Genomic DNA, 24,681 nt, shown 5'->3' with positions numbered 1-24,681 from the left:
TTTATTATAAATGAATACACTGAATGACTAATCAAGCAATCTAAACAATTGGCATACTAATCCATTATGAAAACATTTGGTAGTTGCGGCCCAAGCTGGATCCAAGTGACTTAAGTGTCCTACAGTCTTTGCAAGCTGTCCAAACATGAAATTAAAGTTCTATTCAGTGGCCTGAATGACAGTTGCATGGATTGCAAACATACATATTGTATGTCATCACCTTTGATTTAAAGGCTGCAACTGTTACATCCCAGCAGTGTGCAAATGGCCTGTATTCCAGTTTCAGTCCGTGTAGCTGGCAGAACAATATACTAAAAAAATGTAGTAGGCTATATAATATCAGAATTTAAATAAAGCACAACACTGACTTAACAAGTGTAGCATATACTAGGCTTTCTTTTTATCACAGACTTTGTTACAATGTACATTTCTAAATAATTGTCTTGAAACCTACCATGTCATATTTTTGTTACGATAATAAAATTGTGGCGACTCAAATGTTAGAAATAGTATCGAAATAGGAAAGAGAAAATGATAACATGACATCTGTGATTTCTTTGATCAGGAAAATAATGATAGCTGAAAGCTTTAGAATATAAATGCCAAGCCTTTATGATAGGTCAACAAAGCAGGTCTAACTCAGACAAAAGCTGTCTCCACTGCTGTCTGCAGTCTTCCTCTCCTCCTGAAAAAGTAATGATCATAGCAACAGAGTAGAAGCTTCTCAAATTGGCTGTCTTAACAGTCTGTCCTTTTGGGAAAGAAGACCATGCTACACAGACTGAGCAGTCTCTTTATTGATGCATGGTGTGTTGTAGTGCAGAGACATCTGCTTGTTGGTAATTGTTTAGTCTCTCCATATCCAGCGGTGACCTAAATTGCTCTGTAATCTCGGAGTGTGTGTTTGAAGAACCACTTTCTTCCTAATGTGTGAAAGTGTCCTCATTTTCTGATGTTGTGTGCATGACACGTAGCCACTTCTTTGTTGGCTTCTTAGAAGAAACTACTAGTATTTGGAACAGATAAGGTCAGAATGGATGGGTGGGAGTAAGAAGTGTGTAGCTGCAGACATAATGACTTTTTAGAACGGGATAAACCAATGAGCACAAAGTTATAACTGTTGAAAAATCATTAATGAAGGGTAATGACTCTAACAGTTTAATATATAATCTATTCTGCAGTTAGAAACATTAATAAAATATTCAATCAAGGGTGACTTTTAGTTATCTGAAAAGAAAAAGTTTAACAAATAATTAAAAAAAAAAGGTTTGTTGCATTTCTCGCTTTCTTTTTTCCGTTTCCAGTCATCTCTCCACTGTTGCTATCTATTAATAACATAAAATGCCCTTAAAGGTGCCCTGCCACACAAAACCGTTTTTTCCTTGTATTTTTTGAAATATGTTAGGTGTTGTGTTTGTGTTATGTGGTGAATGTGAACATGAACTGCTACCTCCTCTGTCAGCTCTAGCCACCGACAAGAAATAAGTAGAGAAATCAGGCCAATTACAAAAGCTGGTCAGTCTGACGTGGTGTTGCCTGAGCTCATTACTATTCATGAGCTCGTCCAATTGCGCAGGGTAAAGGATGCTGACAGCCAGGCTCTCATTGGCTAGCTGTTAGCCAATCAGATTCAAACAGCTTAGCTTGTTGAATATTAATGAGAACTGGCTGAAATCGAGCTGAGTTTTCCTGCAGGCTTTCTATACCAAACTAGAATGGCTTGAAACAAGGTAACCAAGGCATTTTTTCCACGACAAATGTTACAGAGCCCATGGTAGAACTTCAGACATTATCAGAAAGTAATGAAATACGCGTGGCAGGGCACCTTTAAAGTAATTTTCAAAAATGATAATAACAATACTTTGATATTTGTCCAAATGTCCTGCAACCGATTTCCAGGTTGTAAACAGTCCATTTGATTTCCTGGTAAATAAAGAGCTAAAAAGACAAAACAAGGGTCATGTATAAAGCAAAGTCATTTACCATTAATAAAGCCATCAATTACATATTATAAACCAAAACCAACCTCTACATAGGGGCTCTTATTAGAAGATGGTATGGTAGTTTTTGAAGATGTTTTGAAAGAGGACATGAACTACGCCATAAGTTTAGAAAAGGGAAATCTAAAATGCTAAGCTAAAGCATGATATTCCCATATGGTACTGTCAGCTTCCTTCTGCAAACAGCATACATGACATGACTGTTTACAGCTGATGCCATGCCAACAACATGTCATAATGTCATTGTTCGATTTGGTGGTGGCTGCCTCATGCACACATGAATTTGTAAGTAGGAAAAAAAATTAAATAAATAAGAAGCAAGTTATTTTTTACTGGCTCATCCTTCCACTTTCCTGTGACTGTGGGTTGCCCAGACAAGAATTTAGTGATGATTCCAGAAGCTTTCTGAGCCAACTTTCAGTCTCAAGAGGTTCCCCTGTGACAACTCCAATAACAACTGTGCTCTCAGCTGTCCCTCTGTCCTCTGACATCCTAGTTTAATAACTCAGGTGATGACCTCATGAAATCCCATGTGCTGCTACATTTATAGGGGGCATGGAGAAGGGTAGATTCACATAAAACTGTAAAGCTATACTTTACATACCGAATCTGAGTTTAATGTTGGTGATAATACTTGTGTGTGCATATAATGCAACACATTGATATGATGGTAAATAAATGCAAAATACTGACTCCATAACAATTTCTGTAAAAATCGAATGAGGACAAAGGACTTTACGTTTTTCTTCCCCTCTAATTCCTTTCATTCACGGAATTTTCAGCACTCTGAGGGAAATGAGAACAACATGTTTCTGGTGCAACAAAGACTTTAATAATAAACACAATCAGCCATGCGCATGAGGTGACTATTGAATTGCTTAATTTATTAATGAAAATCTATGTTTACAGTTGGAACACCCAATTTGGAGCCGGAATCCTTTATTTCTGCTAATGTTATTTGCTCTAGTGAGTGTATTTGGAAAAACTCAAACTATCACTTTCTTTCTTGAACAACCCACATGTGAATGTATGCACATACTCTCACACTGGGGCAAGAATTTATTCACACATTCTCCAGACGGTTGAAATTCATACTGCGTGTAACCATTACAATAATATTTCATCTCTGATCTCTGATTTCATCGTCTCTGTTTAGCACCCCGTTCCCATAGCATGTCATTAGTATAACAGGAACATACAGTTGTATTTGTATGCTACAATTTCCCTCATTACCAGCAGTCAATCATGTGAGAAGTCATTGCTGTCAGTTTGCTGTTGGCTCTTTATACCAGGTGGTGCAGAGCATCTGTAATGGTTCACAAGAGGTTAAATAAAAAATAATTAGATGCACTCAGAACATCTTACAGGACAGACATGCTACCATTAGGATGGAATGCACAACACTGTTTCCAACTAAAACCGCTTAAGTGTTAAAAGCTGCAGAATATAGGCTAACCTATTCTAATCCTGCAGTTTTAAAACTGGAAAGTAGTTAAGGACAAAGGGATTGATATTCTACTTTTGCCCTTGAGTGAGAGAAAGAGGGAGGGAGAGAGAGGCAGAGTGAGAGAGATGCTCTATGTGTGTGCAAGAGAGAGGGGGGAGTGACAGAGAGATAATCTCTTTTGTATTTTGATCCCTAAATGTGGTGGTTGTGTCCCCTTATCCCAGCTACTTAGTTTCGGCAGTGCGTAAGTGATGCCGTGCACTTAGGCTGTGAAAAGCAGGTCAGTATGACCACTGAGAGAAAACCACATGTGCATCACATGGATAGCCTTGGGATTATTCCTCACAAAATGTCTTAATTCCTCTGTTCACTAATGATCCAGGGAAAATGCCCTCTAATCTCCATTCCATTAATTAAAAAGAGCATGAGCCCATGGAAAACCTCACCATCTGCTGCAGCTTCATTCCTGCAGACAGATTGTGTTTTCAGCTTTTAACCAGGGGAACTGGGTTTTTCAGAGCAAACGGGTCGGGCATGCGTTGAGGTGGATGGTAAATAGATACAACTGCTCTATTTGAGTATTAATATGCTGAAATATGCTGGGAAATCTGTTTTATTAAACAGGTGCAATCACTGCCAGAATACTGTGAAGATGTCTGGGAATTTGAATTTTCCTGAGGACAATTTACAACTTCAAACCTATACTGTACATAATATTCCTCTTTGGAGGCTTCATAGTCGTTTTATGGTACGTTTATAACTGTTTCTATGATAAATAGATGTACTTTTGTATTATTAATTGGAATGCTGTAATGCAGTACCTGTATTCTTCTAAAGGACATCTATCATTCTTTTTTTTTCATTTGGTAAGGGCATTGAAGTTTGGTAAGGTTCAACTGAAATGCTCACTTCCTCTAATAACAAAACAAAAATGAAAGGATTTTACTCTGATTTCTTCTCACAGTCCCAGTTTGTTTTGAAAATTAGTTTGTTGAAAAGTTTGTAATATAATCAATTCATTCTGCATCTCTAGAGAAACAATTTAATTACATTTTACTATCCTGTGCAGTTATAATAACACTGCATTAAGTGAAGCCGTTTAATTAAAGTAGTTTAACTGAGAATTTAAAAGTTTACAACTTTAACTTTTTACCGGTTTTGTGAGTTAGAGTGAATGTGATGCAGGATGGTTTGTTTATATCCGATTATTCTCAACTCTATCAGTTTCAAATGATGAAACTCTCTTATAAGAAATTGAATCAAATACGTTTGACCTGCGGTCAAAGCCTCGAGACTGCTACATGAATTTGATCGGGCTAGTAGGCAGGAAAGATTATCCGAGCAGATGTCGTTTCCCTCCTATTGGAACAGTAGGGCCAATAATAAACACACACACACACACACACACGCACACTAATCTGAGATAGGTCTAGTAGCCCTTGCACACCCCTTTCTCTCTCCTCTCTTTTCTCTCGGGCAGACAGTCGCTGTTCCAGTACCAATGTCAAGTTTTTTCCAGACTGTTATTTGCACAATTCTGGCTTAATTATCTTCTATGAGTACACTAGAGACGTAGTCTTGGTGTGAGTGTGCGGCACTGCTTTAGCCTACAGATGGACACACAAGGGGCGAAGAAAAGACTGTATGGGAAATGGCATGTAGTTTGCCGTTTTGCGCTGTTCACTTGTTTCTTGGATGCAGTCCGGGGACAGCTTCGCTACTCAATCCCTGAGGAACTGGAACATGGAGCGTTTGTTGGCAATATTGCAGAGGACCTGGGCTTGGATTTGGACAAGCTCTCTGCGCGCAGATTCCGGATAGTCTCAGGTGCCAAGAAGCAATATGTGGAGGTAAATTTAGAAAATGGAGTTTTATTTGTCAATGAAAGAATTGATCGTGAAGAACTATGCGAGCAGAGTTTGTCCTGTTATTTTCACTTGCAAGTGGTCATAGAAAACCCTCTGGAGCTGTACAGGGTGGAGATGGAAATTCTGGACGTGAACGATAACTCTCCTAGTTTCCCGTGGAGCGAGTTTAATCTGGACATATCGGAGTCCGCTGCGCCAGGATCCCGTTTCCCACTTGAGAGCGCACAGGACTTAGACGTCGGATCCAACTCACTCCGCACCTATTTGTTAAGTGTAAATGAGCATTTCCTTTTGGATATACAGACGCGCAGTGATGGCAGCAAATTTGCAGAACTAGTCCTACAAAACCAACTGGACAGAGAGCAGCAGAGTACACACCAAATGGTCCTAACGGCGGTGGATGGAGGCGCGCCGGAGAGATCCGGCACTGCGCAAATTGATATCACCGTTTTGGATGCAAATGATAACGCGCCTGTGTTTGATCAGTCGTTTTACAGAGTGAGGCTTGCTGAAAACGCACCTAAAGGAACAGTTGTCATAAAACTCAATGCGTCCGATTTAGATGAGGGTCCCAATGCTGACATCACCTACTCATTCAGTGGCCACGCTCCCATCAAAGTGCGCCAGCTCTTCAGCGTAGACTCGCGCACGGGGGAAATCAAAGTCAAAGGAGTGATAGACTATGAAAAAGCCAGGATGCATGAAATTTATGTTCAGGCTAAAGACAAAGGCCCCTCCGCTGTAGCAGTTCACTGTAAAGTGCTGGTGAACGTTTTGGATAAAAACGACAACATCCCAGAGGTGATCCTGACATCAGTGTCTACACCTGTGCAGGAGGACGCGCCCCCGGGAACGGTGATAGCCGTCATCAGCGTAATGGACAAAGACTCAGGTGAAAACGGGAATGTGGACTGTGAGATCCCCCATCACGTCCCATTCCAGCTCCACTCATCATTTAAGAACTACTATACATTAGTTACTTGTGATTTTCTGGACAGAGAGGCAGTCGCAGAATACAACATCACCCTTACCGCCCGAGACATGGGCTCCCCACCTTTATTCACTAGGAAAACTATTTTGGTCCAAGTGTCTGATGTGAATGATAACGCGCCTCACTTCAAACAGCCTTCCTATACTGTGTATTTGACTGAGAATAATGCGCCGGGAGCATCCATTTGCTCGGTTACTGCACTGGATCCAGATTCTGGTCAAAATGCATATCTCTCCTATTCATTACTGGACGGTGACATACAGGGAATGCCCGTGTCCACATACGTGTCCATAAACTCGGACAACGGGAACATTTACGCGCTGCGATCCTTTGACCACGAACAGCTTAAAAACTTTCAGATCACAGTTCAAGCTCAAGACGCCGGTTTCCCGCCTCTGAACAACAACGTTTCAGTGAACATATTCATTTTGGACCAAAACGACAATGCGCCTGTAATTGTGTCACCAGTTCCGCAAAACGGCACAGCACCTAGCGAACCAGTGCCCAGATCAGTGGATGCCGGCTACCTTGTCGCCAGAATCAGCGCGGTTGACGCAGACGCAGGTCAAAACTCGCGTCTTTTTTATCAGTTGCTCCAAGCAACAGACCCGAGCTTGTTCAGCATTGCCCTGTACACAGGCGAAATCAGGACAATACGCCACTTGGTGGAGAAAGACCCCACGAGGCACAGATTGGTCATTCTTGTGAAGGACAATGGTCAGCCACCCCTCTCGGCCACTGTTTCCATCATTCTGTCAGTGGTTGACAGCCTGCCAGATTCGCAGCCCGATTTGGGTGACCTGTCACTAAGCCCGCATCACAGCTCCAACTTCACCCTGTACTTAATCGTGTCTCTGGGCGCAATCTCCTTCACATTTCTTGTGGCTATTATTGTCCTGGTTGCAGTGCGGAGACTGAAGGGCAGAGCGTCCAGCGGAGAGTCCAACTTCCCCACCATTATCGGGTGTTGTTGTTGCTGCTGCTCCCGCTCAGAAGCCTCCAACAGCACAGAGGTGTTCAAAAAGTCCAACTTAAACGTGTGTATGTCCACAGGCGCGTCCGGCTGCGCAGAGGCAACAAACAGCAACGGCACACTTCCTCAGGTCTATTGCTACAAAATGTGTCTGACACCGGAATCGTCTAAAAGTGACTTCATGTTCCTAAAGCCTTGCAGTCCTGTAATGTCAGTTCAGCAGAATAACGCCAAGAGCACAGATTACCTCACTTCTGGCTGGAGCGCACTGGACCGTAACGAGCTGGCCAACAACAGAGCAGCAACCCCAAACGAGGTAATATACTATATATATATAGCTAACTGAGCTAAGATCCATATCAATGCAAATCAAACCAGCTATTAGGCTAACTGAAATAAAACCATGCCAATCTCTAGGTATGGTGAAGGGTATGTGATGATGTGGGGCTATTTTAATTACAAAGGCCAAGGGAACTTTATCAGGATGCATAGTATCCTGGATCCATGAAATAACTGGCCTTTAAAAATAAAACTCTGCCTTCCTCTATGGGAATTTAACATAGGGGTATGTATAATTATGGCCCCTGTATTTTAAGGAAGAACATTTATTTATTTACAATACATTATTCATTCACAAAAAAAATTGGTGTCTTTAAAAGGTCGGATTTTTCCTAATTTTTAAATTAAGGCATTAAGATCAATTTCCAAAAGATGATTTTTTTATTCCTCTTTTTAGTCAACTTGAGCATGGGTATGAATACTTATGAGCAGCACTGTATAAATGTGTATAAAACTGTATATATATATATATATATATATATATATATATATATATATATATATATATATATATATATATATATATCAGCATCACAGATTGGGTATTTCTCTTATTATCCACTTTTAGAATTACACTTATCCCAAAACTATATCCACTAACTAGTCGTCTGGCTGTCTCACTTCAATTAGAAATGACAGAAAGGTTGACTCACTGGAAATTGTTACAATTCATTTTACACACTAGGGGGCGCTCTCTCAAAATCTATCTACTTTTTTATTAATTCATGTTGTAAAAACGGTTTGTTTGAAGGGATGTAAAATGTATATGTAATTTATATATGATATGACAACTAATTTAACTCCGGTTTGTTATATATAGAGAATAAAAAACACCAAAAAGGTATGACTATTTCGTATGCCTTATTGCTGGTAACTAAGTTTTTTATGTTTCAAATGTGCAGCTTAAGTATTCAAACAAGGACTGGACCTGGACCAAGAACCAACGCAACTTAGCATACAAGAGGTGAATACATAATTGAGCCATTTACAGTACACACACACACACACACACACACACACACACACACACACACACCTAGACTTATAGACTTATACGTATACTGTCTCCTTATCTCCTCAGGTATAGCTCAGCAAATATGGAAGGCACTCTTACTCGTCAACAAAAATATGAAGCCCATGGGTTTTCCTGCTCTGTGGCACCACAGTACTGGACCTGGGGAAACCATATGAATGGTAGGTGGCAACTGTGCAATTTGGGGTCATTATTGTTCACATGAAAGAAGGTAGTGGGGTGGGAGTTCTCCCTGTGTCTCTGTGCCTAAGGATTTATTCTGGAATATAATGGTAAACTGAATAGCAGATAACACCAAGACCCAAAACTAGGGGGGTGGGGTGGGAGGGGTTTAATGCATCAACACGAGGATTACTTAAGTGCCTGCGAGAAGGGTTTTGCTTTTTTTGCGAAAAGCTGAAATTAAGAAGATGCCTTTAAAAACACCGTATTCAGATCAAGTATACTGTATGTAAATAGGAGCTCTTAGCAGACATAATCTTCCGGTACAAACTGTAATTTATGTGCATTTTTTACAGACTGCAAGATTTCTTTTCAAGAGGGAGAAGTTCCTCACTACTCATGGACTCCAAAGTACACTCAGCCTCATTCTAAGGCACCAGACTACCAGCACAATGTGTACATACCTGGCACCACGTCTGACTACAGCACTCTGAAGCTGGCACCCAGAGGAGAACTGGATGTGTACAACACTTTCTCTACGTTTGGGAAAAAAAAGAGATTCACGTCAAACTATGAACAATCGTTTGACAATGATGATGGTCTCATCGTAAGTAATGACATGTTCAAATGATACATCAACTATACTGTATATTTTGTGTATAATATATGCCATTAACTAGTTCCATTAAACACTATAATTTGCTTCTTGGAGGCTGACAGACTATATTTCCCCTTGTTTCCAGTGGGATTAAATAACACTCCGTACCATAAGTATATTTTTATTTTTTGTAAATACTGAAATGAAGTAAAGTATATTTTGAGTCATGGTAGAATCAAGTGATGACTTTCTCCATCATGAAGTTGTATTGTATAAAGGCAGTAAACTGGAGCACACAGAGAAGGCTTTTCGTTTGCAGCAGCAGTGAGCTCAGGTAAATGTGATTTGATCTGTTTGGAGGCTGCAGAGTTAATGTCTAACTTCAAAAAAGTGTTCACAATGTCAGCAGCTTACAGTCTATTACACAAGGGGTGTCCATGTACCTTGTACTTACTTTTATGTAGACACACATTTTTTTGTCTTATAGGGACACATGTTGTGTGTCAAAGTTGTGAACCAACTAACTGTACTAGCCAGAGAGTTTATACTTGCATTACTGCTACAACAATCTTTGTGGGCATCAGTTTTCACAAATGCTGTAAATCTTGGTTGGATAATGACGCAGTGCCACAGTTACAGTTTTAGTGTCTTAAGTTCAAAGTCTTTCATCCAATCCTGCCTGGTGCATTTAGTGACAGGACATTTGTTCACAAGTCTGAATGCAGTCCAGGCACAATGCACAAGCAATGCCAATAGATGGTAAAGGTAATACAACAGAAAAGAGACCCAATGGCAAATGCACCAGATTTCCAATTATGACATTGAAATGAATGTAACCATACAACACGTCCTTCAACCAGGGTTCATCAAGGAATTGTGTTACAAGGAATAGCATCACAGCTGTGATTTTACTCACTGGGCCTGTGCAGTAGACCGTTACACTGACACAACCACATCCAATTGCCTGTTGGACCACTCAGATTGTTTGATCACAAGCAACTGCGGACACAAAGCAGTCACTGGTTATATGCATTCCAAATTTGTATTTATCATTGAGTGTGATTACACAGGTATGCTTAGTTAGACTAATTACTCTGTATATAGTCTATATACAGTATATATATTAATATCAATAAATCTGTCCTCAACTCTGTTTTTGTTGCTTTTTGACAGCCATATTTATATTCCTGTCATTGGTGGATGTGCTGAACTATTGTGTTTATGTGGCTCTGAAATAATTGTACTATAACTTAATATAACTTATATATACTGTAAGTATAACTCCATAACTTCATTAATTTTATTGTTAATAAATAAATACATTAAAAACAGGAAAGCAGTAAAGGTAAATTTGTGATTGTGAAGGTTTTTGGTCACAATCAAAAGATGACATTGAGGATTTGACAATGTAAACTGTGTTAATTACAATACAGATGTGTGCAGATTGATACAATAAAATACAACCTCATGGCATTTAAAGCATGGAATAAAATGTGGCAGGAGCCTGATTAGCTAACTGGCTTCAAAAGTGCCTCTCAGAAAACAAGCTGGGTGTAGAACTAGCCAGGCTGCTGCTCATCCTGCCTGCCCTGGTCTTGTATGGTGCTCTGTAAAAGAATTCACAAATTCAGTCATTTTATGTCGAGATGCTGACTCTAAGTTTAGTCTCCAGAGAGGTGTGAACCATGGAGACATATTTTTGGGACACCAACTATCAACCCCACTGCACAATTTGAACCATTTCCCCCCAGCCAATCTCGCTGAATCTAAAAGTTGAAGACAAGAGCCCAGGCTTAGTCAGGAGGATCCTCACTCTATGACATGGACACCTGTGTATATGAAGCCTATGGAAGAATAAGCTGTTGTTGTGATTTATGGCTCTGAGTGTCATTTAACCTATTCTCTTGACGTGGTCAGTAAACCAGGGTTTAAACTACTACTCTGGAGATAATCTTCAAGATCCATCAGCTCAAAGTGAGCTATTGCAGACCAATGGGGTTGGGCATGGGCCTGACTGCCTCAGTGAACTGCTTCATGTTCAAAAAGCTGAGTGCCAAGGGCCAGTTTCAGATTCATTTTTAACTTTGAAGATCAAGTCGGAAGGATAAAACCTTGAGAAAAAAATGCATACGTGTTCCCATCATTAAAAGACTACCAGGGATAGAAAACACAAATCCAGATAGGCCCACAACTACATCCCGCCAAAAATTACAGATCATCAAGCCAAGATTTATCTTTGAGTGTATCACAACCAGAACCAAAATCAGCCAAGCTTAGCAGCTATAATTTGTCCCATGTGCAATAAGCAGAGACACATATGTCTTGGTGCCATGTAAAATCTGTTCAGAGCCCAAACTGTGTTGCCTTATTTCTCTTTATCTCCCTCTGATCTCTCCCAACAATCCACATCTTCCACCATTTGAGCAGTGGAGTTGCCCCTTTTTCCACTAGAGGGTGCCTTTTCCTCACAGATACCTCTTTTGAAAATAGTAACCATACCTAAAGTACAGTATGTCTGTGCATGGTATGCATGTTGGAATTCCCCATTTTATTTCCATATTGTCTCACATATGTTTCACGTTTATTACCCATCGTTTGATAACTTAGTGTGCATATATATATTACAACAAAATCACAATATTTTTCTTGTTTGAATTCATTTAAATGAGTTTGTAAAAAAAGGATTGTACTATGACTTGTGGACATTTAACATGCCGAAATTGCTACCTACACTTACAGTAGGCACAGTAAATGCAAGACCACACTAAATTGCTATTTTTATGCCTCATGTTTGCCAGGAGCTCAAACGTATCCTCTCTCTCCCACTCTAAACACAGGGTATTGGGTAGGTGGCATTTTTATATATTTATATTTATATCCTTTATAAACAGTATGTAGAGAGGTAACGAGGGGCCTGGTGAGGTGTTATTGTAAGTCTCTTGTTAAGTCGTTTTTACTGCATGTCTTCACAATTTGTTATTGTCACTTAAATCAATACAACAACATGTTGATTTAGCAGTAGATATGAATAATCATCTTGCTGCCATATGTGAACCATGTGCAATTGGCCACTGGGTCATTCTTCAACAAGAGAAACCTTCAAACTAGAGATTTACCTCTGACAAAGCTATGTGCCGACTTAATGTGACTTATTGTGTATCTTGTCCATGTACTGTTTAAGTTATTTAAGTTTTAAGTTATTAAGACCTAACATCATGTCAAAACATTTATTGTGTAGTAAAAAACCTTTTTCAGGGTTCTAAAATCTTATTGAATATAGGCTTCCCACTGACATATAGACACACATATTTCCTTTTGAATACAGACATGAAAGAGAGGCAAAGTAGATACTGCCAATAGGTAAATTAGTTTAAAAATAACCCTTTTGATGCAGTGGACACTGTAAAAGATAATGTAGCGTTCGGAGAGTGATTTATGTGAAGTCCAGATCCTTCTGTAATTCTGTAAATTGTCACCAGAGGGAGCTTAAGGAGAGGAAGGCTTAGCACCATCCTCCTCTTACTGCCCATCATTTCAGTATACAATCCCTTTAGTTTAGGAAACCAGACACATTAAAATATAACAGTCAGCACAAATAATAACAGGGAGTTATGGTTGCATTGGCTACAGCACTACCCATGCAAAATGATCTGTGTGCCCAATGTAAAGCTTTACTGCAGGTCACTCAGAAGAAACATGTAATATAATTACTCATTATTGCTGAGGATACATTTTGGTGCATTTTAAAAAGTTTTAAAACTCCATGCCTATTATCTGTTTGTTTGATAAGGTTAGACTGAGTGAGCGTAGTCTGCAAGACAGAGATGAGAGATCCAAACACAACTTTAAGTGTATGTAACATGTCTTGATATATTTCAATAAAGACCATATTTTAAATACAGAATGCAATACAACGTGATACTATTTTGCTCAGTTAAATCACCATCAGCCATAGAGCAGGAGCGTCTTGCATGATATTATAACATCATAATATTGACAATAGGCGAACCACCAAAGGGATAAATAAAGATATGAATGACACAGCATACCAACGAAAAAAAATCATAATATTCCTTTAACATTTCCCTATTATCACCATATAGTAATATTTTGGTTGTAACCTTCAAAGAAGATTCTGGAATTATCCTGGTTTGTTCATTCCGAGAATTTTCACAGAAGTAAAAACTTTTTTTTTCTAACACAGCTCCACACAACATCTGCAGAATGTGGACTAAAGGTCTTCATGCTTAACAAATAAATGAATAGTATACATTTCTTTGAACCACATCTGTATAGTGGGAGTCTCAAACGTGTTTCATCTCAAACATGTTTCATGGTTCTTGTGTTCAGTGGGGTCAGGGCAATGACTGGCTACAGAAGAATAGATGTCCTTCTTTGAGCCGCTCTGAATACTGCTCTAACTGCTTTGACCGCAATCAGTATAAACGACCAAACGGTTCACGGCAACCATACATGCCATCCGCAGCGCCCTGACTGTGCTAACTGCAAGAAGCATGAAACCTGTTTTACAGATGAGATAGATTAAAAATGAAACCTTTCCGAGGAATTATACGACAATATAATGTTGTAAAAAAAAAAAAAAAAAGTCAGGATGACTCACAACTAGCAGTTGTTGTATACGTGATACGCAGATTTACGCAGTATACCCACTAAGAAAGCTCCAGGATTTCCATATACCCACTTAAAAATGCCCAATGACATACTACAACATACTTTCTATTATATTTTTGATATATTTTGAATTGTCATATGTGTTTTTCTTCTTCGCATAGGCTAAATAAAGGTATTTCCACCGTAAATTGGTGCATAAAAGTGTATCCGAATGCAGGAAATGAAGTCTTTGATGCTCAAAATAACCCTGGGGGAGGACAACCAGACCCCCCACTATGATATGCCCCCCCCCAAAAGGCAGATTCTGGCCCATATATATAGGCCAATATATTTATATGCAGTACAGTATACCCACTACAACACATTAGACTACACCACTGATAGTTAGACAATATTTCCTTAAATAATATTACCTTTGAACTTAGTGTACTTGTTCATCATATCCAATCCACTAACTGTTCTTTTTTTATATATATATTTGTAGGTCAACATGAAATGTAAGCTGCCGAGCAAAATGTTTAATTACACTTTTTGGGAAATTCTGGTATTAAACTTTACATATAGGCTAGTTGTGCACCCTTTAATCTGGTCGAAAGAGCAGCCTACACAGATGCTGCTTACGCCCCTGCAGAGCATTGCTGTGAGAGCCCCGCTCCTCCAGCGGTACTGTACTCACTGTGTATGGCCTACTGCAGCTACAGCTACAACTGGTGGAGGCAAGAATGACACCGGCGCTCCCCTGCATCAAGACAACCTGATCGTAAGGACGGATCTGTTTCATTTCTAGATTCTAAAATACCACAATGATGGCGCGGATCATTGCACCGTTACGGACACGTTTTATCGCGACTGTTTTTACATTTATTGCACTATGGGGATGTGCGCTTTCCATCAATCGCTACTCTATTCCGGAGGAGATGGAAGAGGGCTCCTTTGTTGCCAACCTGGCCACAGATTTGGGTCTGGATGTTCGCAGTTTGGTGCAGCGCAGAGCAAAGCTCGATGTCATTCACAGCAAAAATTACCTTGACATCAACAAAGAAACAGGGGAGCTGGTAATACGCGAGAAGATTGACCGGGAAAGCATATGCATGACTAAAACAACCTCGTGCTTTTTGAAAATGGATGTCATACTTGAAAACCCCATTCGCATTTTTAACATCGAGTTGGAGATCATGGACATTAACGACAACGCGCCGGTGTTCCGCAGGAAGACAATGCACTTGGACATATCGGAGGCAACCCCTCCCGGTGAGAGGTTTTCATTGACAAACGCTGTGGATGCGGATGTGGGGGCGAACTCAATCAAAACCTACTATCTCAGCGAAAGCAAATACTTCAACATCGACATACAAACTGGCAGCGATGGCTCCAAATATGTCGATCTAGTTCTGAACGGTCATTTGGACCGAGAGGAGCATGCAGTCCATAATTTGATTTTAACCGCTGTGGATGGAGGGGTGCCTCCCCGCTCCGGCACAGCCAGCATCGTTATTAACGTCCTGGATATCAATGACAACGCCCCCCTGTTCAGCCAGCCGGTATTTGCAGTCAACGTTTCAGAGAGCGCAGCTGCAGGGACAGTGGTCATGACCTTAAACGCAACAGACTTGGATGAAGGCACAAACGCTCAGTTGATATATTCATACACACTGTACACCTCGGAGAAGACCCAAGAGCTCTTCTCACTTGATGCAAACTCAGGTGAGATCAAGGTGAAGGGGGTGATTGACTATGAAGAGAGTCAGAGTTTTGAGATGCACATACAGGCTCAGGACAGGGGGGCCAACCCCAAGTCAGGACACTGTAAAGTCATGGTGTCCGTCACAGATCTGAATGATAACTATCCCGAGGTGACCATCAAGTCTGTGAAAAGTGCACTGACCGAGGATGTCTCTGTGGGGACCCTGATTGCTGTGGTCAGTGTCAGCGACAGGGACTCTGGAGCAAATGGCCAAGTGGAGCTCACTTTGAGTGGGCAAGAATCTTTACCGTTCCTGCTGAACAAATCCTCAGAGGGTTACTTTGAGCTGCTGGTTTCAAAGCCACTGGACAGGGAGATAATAAGCAAATATGACATCTCACTGAGGGTGACAGACAAAGGCTCGCCGCCTTTAGCCGAAACCGAAACCATCACTTTAGAGATTCTGGATGTCAATGACAACGCACCCGCGTTCTCCCAGTCCTTCTACACAATCCATGTTGTGGAGAATAATCTACCAGGGGCGTTGTTGACATCTCTAAGTGCGTTTGACCCAGATCTCAATGAGAACCAGTACTTGGTTTATTTCATAATGGAGAAGGAGATTGTTAACACATCTATGTCAATGCTGTTCTCCATAAACCCGGAGAATGGTGATCTTTATGCCCTGAAGACCTTTGACTATGAGAGAGAGAGGGAGTTCCTTTTCCACATCGAAGCTAGAGACTCTGGTGTTCCCCCGCTGAGCAGCAATGTGACAGTTCACATCATCGTCCTAGACCAAAATGACAACACGCCTCTCATAGTGTCACCATGGCGGGCGCAGGGCTCTGTGGTAGAGGAGGTGATACCAAGGTCCACGGATAAGGGGCACTTAATAGCCAAAGTGATTGCCATCGATGCCGATTCTGAGCAGAACGCTAGGGTCACATATCAGCTCCTGCAGATCAGCGACGCAACCCTCTTCAGCCTGGACCAGTACAACGGTGAAATCCGGACAACAAGGATGTTCAGTTACAGAGACCCAAGACAACAGCGGCTAGTGATTGTCGCCAAAGACAACGGTCAGCCTGCACTCTCCGCCACTGTCACCATCAAGATATCAACAGTGGAACACGTCATGTCCTTTTCTGAGACCACAGAGTTGCCACTAGAGTATGACGTCTTCACAGACCTAAATCTGTACTTAGTAATCGGTTTAGGGGCTGTGTCATTTCTGCTACTGATAACCATATTGGTTATTATTGTGCTGAAGTGTCAAAAACCAAAGCCAAAGGCCATCAAGATCCCCCCAGCCAACAGAAACAGTGTGATCAGCAGGAACAGCATGATCAGCCAGAGGAGCTCCACCATCGCAGATTCCACCCTGATCTCCAGCGATGCCTACTGGTACAGTTTGTTCCTCGCAGAGACCAGGAAAGGCAAAGTGGTCGTGAGACAGCCGATAATTCCAAAAGGAGCTGGGTATTTTGTGTCCAGTATACCCAGAAGCATAGGGCCAAGTGAGACCACAGACTCCAGAGCATCCACACTGGAGGTATGTATAAACACAAAAGTAGCTGGGTGCTTACAGACAACACAGAGGGAACCAGAACATGTTGGTGAGAAAACTTATTGGTTGTTATTGGTGTTCGGGGACTTACTGTAGTATAAAAAGTTCTTACATGCTTTTTCCCCTGAAAGGGCTACAAATGTTTTGTCGTATTTACTTTGGCTTGCATCCACAGTAAATATGACAAAACATTTGTAGGCCTTTCAGGTAATAGTGGTTTAAAGAAGTGCCTTTAATATTGTATGATTCCTACAATAGCACACTTTTTTATAGCTATACATAGATTTGAAATGGGTCACACATGCAAAATTAGAAAGACAATTGTCTCATTAATCATTTTGCTTCATACACATGTGATTCATTATTTTAAACATAGAGACACTTTGGGGAAACTACTGGTAAAAAGATTATCTCCAAGTTGACCTCATTGTGGCTTGTGACCCCTTACAAAAAAAGCAGTTTTTATGTGAGGCCCCTTGACATGTTTCAGATGTGTATAAGTTGTAACATTTGCCTTCTAAACATGTCAGATGGTTTGTTTAAATAACTGTTTAAGGCTTGAAAAGGTCAAATTATCTTTTGATTTATCTTGTGACCATCTGGAGGGGTCCTCCAGTAGGTTGGAACACACAGACTAAGACAAATACTTCACTACCCAACTGTATATAAAGCTCTTAATACACTGTCTATGATATAATGTTGTTAAAACTAGCTCCACCACTAGCTCCACCACCCAAAACCAGCTACAAAATGAAATGCTACTGCACATTGATGCATCAGTATTCAATGCAATAATGTCATATACAGTTTAATAGTGTCAGTTACAGATGCCACGTTTTCTGCAGAACAAGTACTTTTATTGTTGATACGTTAAGTACATTTTGCTGCTAATACTTTTGTACTTTTTTGGGATTTGAATGCAGGACTTTGATTTGTACTGAAGTAAATTTTCACCGTACATTTACTAAAGGGATCAAGGATCTGAGTACATTTTCCACCACTGTAACTCTCACACGTACTTTGAAATACTTTGAAATATTTTAATTTATTTAATGTCTGGCCTATGAGTATGGAATGTCGACTGGCTGATATCACTCTGATGGCAATGAAAAGTTGTTTCTGTATAGTTCAACTGAAATATGATGCAAATGAAAACAAGTATAGGAAAAAATTTCATTGAGGTTGATGTTGTAAAAATACTGCATTAGGTCCAACATTTTTCCTTGACATTTTACTGCATATATATATATATATATATATATATATATATATATATATATATATATATATATATAATGGACTGCACCTATTTCCAAAGGCAACAGAAAAGAAATCTGGAATAAAAAGTTACAACTAAGAATATAGTCATGCCGATGTTCATTATCAGCGTATTTCTAGCACAAACCATATTACACTGTCATTGCATAATTAGGCCAAACAAATACCCCCCAAACTGAAAATGTGCCACTGTTCAACGTCTTATGTAGTATGTAGGTCATTTATTGCAGAAGCATAACACACAATCAGAGCATAACTAGTGGGTGTAAGTGGGGGAGTACTTCAAAGAAGCCCAGACATGGAGGGGTTCTCTACAAGGACAAGAGATATCGCTGTACTGAGATGCATCATGCTCGGGGGTCTGTAGAGTCTCCAGCAGGGCATCTGCACACAGTAGACTGTACTCAATGTAGAACCACTGAAACAGTTCCAGATGTTGTTTGCTTTTGTACAGCTGGACCCGCAGACTAAACTGAAACAAGTTATCCACTGAAAGATTAAACAACATGAATATGCATAAATGCACAGGTGCATGTGGAGTAGGGCTGCACAATATGATATGATCGTTTTTTTATTTATTTTATCGTCATCGCAATATGAACTACCGCAATATACATATCGCGTAAGGCTGCGACATATGGCAATAGACACTCAGAGATTTTTTGTGTTAGTTGAAAGAAAATATCAGCAGAGAACTACATTTTAAAATGTAACTGTCTTTCTTTTTAAGTGGTGCCTTTCAACTCAATCTTCAATTTGTTTAATAAAAGAATGTTGGTAATGATTTCATTTTATTTGTTTTAAATTCAACAAGCAATTTGTTGTATTTTAGCAGAATACTGAAAGCCGCAGAAATGCAGAACTGACTACATTTCAATTTCTGTTTATTTATCGCAAGTAATATTGTTATCGGGATATTCTACAACGTTATCACATATCCCATATTTCCCTCATATCGTGCAGCCCTAATGTGGAGAGAGAGAGAGAGAGAGAGAGAGAGAGAGAGAGAGAGAAAGAGAGAGAGAGAGAGAGAGAGAGAGAGAGAGAGAGAGAGAGAGAGAGAGAGAGAGAGAGAGAGATTTGTGTATGATGTGTATGTATTGCAAGTGTGACTGTCTGAGTTTCACATGTAGCACTGAACTTGTCTCTTTTTTCTGTTCTGAAGTACTCAAAATGAAAGGAAGTCCATTCTACAACTGGAGGTATGCTGGTTGCTAACTACAATCTGTAGAGCCACTATTATTGTTTAGACACTTTCAATCCTTCCCTATTTGGTATGCATTCTTGGTTTGGCTCAAAAATCTGGTTTGATAAACTGTCACAGTTCCCAATGCAAATTTTTGGTCCGTTGGTCAACATATTTTCCTGATTAAATAGAGCACAGTATATCAATTTGTCCCCAGTCAGACTCTGTCCCTCACAAATACAAACACTCTGTTCCAGTGCAATGCTATTGTGAGCAATTGGACAGTTTCTCAAGTGCGAAAAGAGCTTACTGAGAGCCGAGATTAGAATAAAATTGGCTGCTGGTCAGACCTGTGTTGTGCACATCTGGCTAGCTTGGCAGCGATTCAGGACAAACTGATGGCACAGATATAAAAAAAAAAGGATCAGGGAATGATTTGTCCCAAATAGTTTTTCAGCATGTAACATACCTGAGAGCACAGACTGTATCAACTATCTCCACATCCTTGCACATGAGCTATGTTAGGGCATGTTTCAAATTTATGGGAATTGTCCTATAATAATATGGAACCTATACTATTTCATTGTCCCTCTATAGTTGTAAAATTGGCCCACCAAATACCAAATAGCACATTGTGATGCCTGCTTGTGCATGCTTTAATTACACCCCTATTATAGTTAATTGCTTTGTCATATTTCATTTTAGCTGTGTATGTTAGTTTGATTTCTATGGATGATTTGGTGAAACTTCTAAATCCTCAACAACACTGATTTGAAGGAAAAAAATATAGAAACAAGTTATTGATTTACCCCTGATTTGAAATGTCCCTGAAACCCAATGACATGTCATTGATGGTGGCAGTAACCAGTCACAATCCACTGTTGCATGAGTGAGAACTTTCTATAAGTTTATATTGAGGTTGACTTTCTGTGTTTTCTAATTCTATGTTCTGTCTCTTAGCAGGAACCCAGAAGAGAACTGCCATGATATAATCATCTCTTCATGGGAGTCTCTGGCTGAAATTCCTCCCTGTGACTCACAAAGAAGATGTAAAACAACTGTCCTCCCTCAGTCCCTCTGCTCCAACTTGCTCTTTCTCTCTAGCTCCTCCAATCCCCCACACAAACATCAACCACGAATCACCTCAGCTTTCTACCTTCTCTTTTAAGCATGGATCTGCATGATTCTACAACATGTTTAAAATATTTGGAAATAGAATTGAAATCATTTATGGCAGGATATTTGGACATTTCTAGAGTTGCCTCATGTAGTAAATCATTCCCTCCTTAACGCTTTGAAACTCCTCAGTGGACACATTTGCCTTCTCTCCAGGGTTTACGCTGTGTGCTGTAGTTCTAGAAACCATAAGTAGCTCAACATACGTAAGTCGCCATCATGCAACCTTTTCTAAGCAAGAGTTTAAAAAAACGCCTATTCACAAATACACATATGAATCAGGGTGAATATGATTCTTCCGCAAATCTGGTAAGTACTGACCTGTAGCTGGTTATGTCACTGATTCAGCCTTTGCACTTGATGTTTATCTTTTTTGAATAATCATTTCTACTGTATTATGAGTCTTGCTGTTCAGCAAGGGTCACACTGTCAACTAGTAACTTGCCGATAAAATAATCAGTTATCTGATTTTAGATTTTTCTTTTTTTTTTTAACGTTTGTTGTACTCAACAGTGATGATTGTGTGAAAAGGCCAAAAAAGAATGAAAGAAAAGAAAACTGCAAAACGGAGAAAAATAACAGGAGATACATTGTTTCTCCTTTTATTTGATTGTAGATACTGTAGTTCAATAGAAATTATAATGAAGTCAGAGAAGCAAAAAGACTTTTAACACCGTCACTAACATCAGGTGTACAGTTTATATTTTACAGACATCTGTGCTGTTATATTTGATGGGGCACACCGTTATCTGGCTGTATTGAGGAGAATTACACTGCAATATTGGATTTCCTGAACCGTGTTCAAAATCTAGCATACACTGTTTCAGCCTGTCTGCTCTTGATGGGGTGAGTGAGCGAGGGTGCATGGGGGAGGTGTGTTCGCACATCCAATTTTCATATCACAAAATGGGGGTGGGGCCACAGTGGGCAGTATGTAAAACATTCACACATGATGAACAATATTTTTTAAAACAGGGTCAAATGTCAATTCCACTTTCTTCGCAACAAGATTTTGCTTTTCACAATTATAAGCTATTAATGTCCCAATCTAATTCCAATGATAAAGCTGTCAATACAAATATGAACTGCATTCATTCATTGCACAGTGGAAATCACATTAATCGATTAAAAAAAATACAATTACGGTGGAAATCTAAAAAAAAATATTTTACAAAAATAAAATGTAAAATGTATTAGTCTTTGCCATGGTACAAGGGAATATAAAGTCCAGGCAAGGTATTGTTTTATGAATATCCATGTTTTTATAGATATTTTATGTAACTTTTAATGCTGCTTTTGTGAGCTTCTTCAAGGGCATTTTGTGTTGCATATTTGTAGTTTGGTGCATATGATGTTTTAATAGTTATATATATAAGTTACAATTGAAACTAGAGTACTTTTCTTGACCTCAAAGGATGCGCTGTTGCACTACTGTAAAGCCCAGGACTTTCATCTCTCAGAAACAAGGAGCTCATAAGGACCACTTATTAGGGTGCTAAATGATAGAATCTAATTGGGCGAGGTTAGGATATGGGAATGGGGAAAAGGAGAACATAGTGTAGTGATTATAGTTTCAGTATTCTAGTGCTGGCTCTGCAAGTAAAAACAGCTGAACACATAGATGGTGCATAAGAAATATTTAGCAGATGACAGCACTTTGAAATATGCACCAGATCTAAATATGATCGCAGCACTCACTCAGTAATGCAGTAAAAATACAATATTTCTAGAAGTATCGAGCTACATATTCTGAGTCAGTGAAATCTAACCTCTATCTCTTCCTCTCCTACTGTTGCCTGGTGTTGGGGGTACATCAGGCTTTTCCAGACATACACGCAGCTGACTGTCACATAATGAGGGATCTCTTGCTGTGGAGTACATGTTATGTGTGCAATCAATGCCTGAACCGTTTGATTCCAACAGTGTTTAAAGAATCAATGAATTGCACATGTGATGAGCTCCTTGCGTGCCTTCTGCATTGTAAAAGATATATGTGACTGTTGATGAATGAAATAACGGCATGTCATACAGTATTACAAATTACAGTAACAGTACCCCAATGATAAAATACCTTGATAGCTAAGGCGTTGTTGGACAGGGGCTCAGTCTTTTGGTTTCAGAGCAAATGTTCAACTGAGAACCGGTAAATGCATTTACTATAAATCGAACTGCTTTATACTTTGTGTTTTTTATACAGTAGACTTTTTTGATATCTTCTGTATTCACTGTGATCAAATTGCACAGGAGGTGCTTGTGCTTGGTATAGTATTAGTGTGTTATTTCTCATGTGTGGACACAGCTCAGTTTTTCCTCTGCTAATTTGCCAGTCAGATTGTACAGTATGCTTCGAGAGTTGCATCAAACCTGATCTAGTTCCATCTCACTCAGCGGATCAAAGACAGAATGGGAGAGAATGGTATTGCTTTATTTACAAGTCTAGTTAATTGTCGAGTTTTGATGTTGCTTATTTGGCTTATATGTTCTGCCTGATCATGCTAGTTTGAATAAAGCTTTTTAATCTGTCTTTCTGTTGTGTCTGTGATGAAAAATGAAGCAGAGTTATCAAAAATGACTTCTGCAATGTGACACACTTGCTTAATTTCTCTGTATTTCTCTCTCGCTGTCTCTCTCCCCCCTCTACCTCTGCCCCCCCCTCTCTCTCTCTTTCTCTGTATTTCTCTCTCTTCTCCTGCTCCCTCTCTCTCTTTCTCTCCCTCTCTCTGAAATTCCCTTGCATACACACATTTTGACCCAGTTTCTCTGTATACCGCTTTGTACTAATTCTTGGAAATTAAAAACCAAATAAAGGAGATGTGCCTGCAGTTCAAATCGCAGAAGCAGAGAAATAATAGCTTTGTCAGGATTAGTAAAAGCCTAGAGACAAATTGCATAGTGTGTTCTTCACTGTGACCACACATGGCTTTCAGTCTGCAGTCCTACAGGACACTGATGTATGAGGGACCCATGAATGTGTTTGATCTGAAGCAATTCCCATTATAATTATGGGCATCAGGTCTGTCTACTTTGGCAATATTATTATTATAATTGCTACAAAGAATTGTACTGCTAAAGTGTCAATTAAATGTCCATCCGACTTTTTGCATTCAGTATTATATGTTTTCACACTCCACAACAGTCCAGATAGAATAACTAATAACTAAGAAATGGTATATAGATGTAAAAAAGCGGTAATCAGCTAAATTTGGAACATATAATTCAAAATCATATGTTGGATAGGGAGTGAACCAAAGGACAGCACTCATCTCACCAGCACTTTGCAACACTGGCACTACTATATTAAAGGCCTTAAGGTCTGCTGGTTACTTGTGCTTTAAATGATTAGAAGTAGGTCGAAAGAAATAAAGCAGTGCACCTGTGGCTACATCCATGTATGCTGAGTATCGCTGTTCTACTAGCCATCTCCCCAGTGGTCTACATTTTCAGCACTGGCTTTTTCACCATGGTGCTGAAAGTGTTGTGCAACCCAGCTGTGATAAACCAGGACACTGGGGTGAAAAATACTACTTTTCATTACAGTTTACTTGAAGGTAAATTTGGACTTATTTTCTTTTGCTTTTATTTCATTTCACACATTCATTTTAGTTATTTCTCGATACAGTATCATAAGTAAGAACAGTATGTAGGGCAGCTGTGAATAGACACCCACATATCTGATTTGTGCAGCAATTAATGTGACATTCAATTCAGTTTGGTTATGTAAGGTTGGCTCACACGCTGGATGTT

At 39.7% G+C, this 24,681-nt stretch overlaps 2 protein-coding genes across 5 annotated transcripts; both read left to right on the top strand.

Moving 5' to 3' along the window:
• Positions 1-5,060: 5,060 nt before the first annotated feature.
• On the top strand, positions 5,061-10,564 carry LOC116064991 (protocadherin beta-15-like). Its single transcript, XM_031320425.2, has 4 exons — positions 5,061-7,595; positions 8,521-8,582; positions 8,700-8,812; positions 9,170-10,564. The coding sequence occupies exons 1-4, from the start codon at positions 5,061-5,063 to the stop codon at positions 9,442-9,444; spliced, it is 2,985 nt and encodes a 994-aa protein (XP_031176285.1). The 3' UTR covers positions 9,445-10,564.
• A 4,095-nt stretch (positions 10,565-14,659) lies between these two features.
• LOC116064900 (protocadherin alpha-C2-like) lies at positions 14,660-23,461 on the top strand. Of its 4 annotated transcripts, none has more exons than XM_031320274.2 (3): positions 14,660-17,282; positions 19,741-19,777; positions 20,725-23,461. In XM_031320274.2, exons 1-2 carry the CDS (start codon positions 14,847-14,849, stop codon positions 19,750-19,752), a joined length of 2,448 nt encoding a protein of 815 aa, XP_031176134.1. In that variant the 5' UTR covers positions 14,660-14,846; the 3' UTR covers positions 19,753-19,777; positions 20,725-23,461. The 4 variants fall into 4 exon arrangements, with proteins under 4 accessions (XP_031176134.1, XP_031176131.1, XP_031176130.1 ...); XM_031320271.2 differs by having other exon boundaries at positions 20,722-23,461; XM_031320270.2 differs by lacking the exon at positions 19,741-19,777.
• The last annotated feature ends 1,220 nt before the right edge of the window (positions 23,462-24,681 follow it).

The sequence above is a fragment of the Sander lucioperca genome, chromosome 13 (genome assembly GCF_008315115.2).
Source record: "Sander lucioperca isolate FBNREF2018 chromosome 13, SLUC_FBN_1.2, whole genome shotgun sequence".
Classification (NCBI taxonomy): Eukaryota; Metazoa; Chordata; class Actinopteri; order Perciformes; family Percidae; genus Sander; species Sander lucioperca.
The sequence above is the reverse complement of the archived record's forward strand: the minus strand, read 5'-3'. Positions and strand labels throughout refer to the sequence as shown.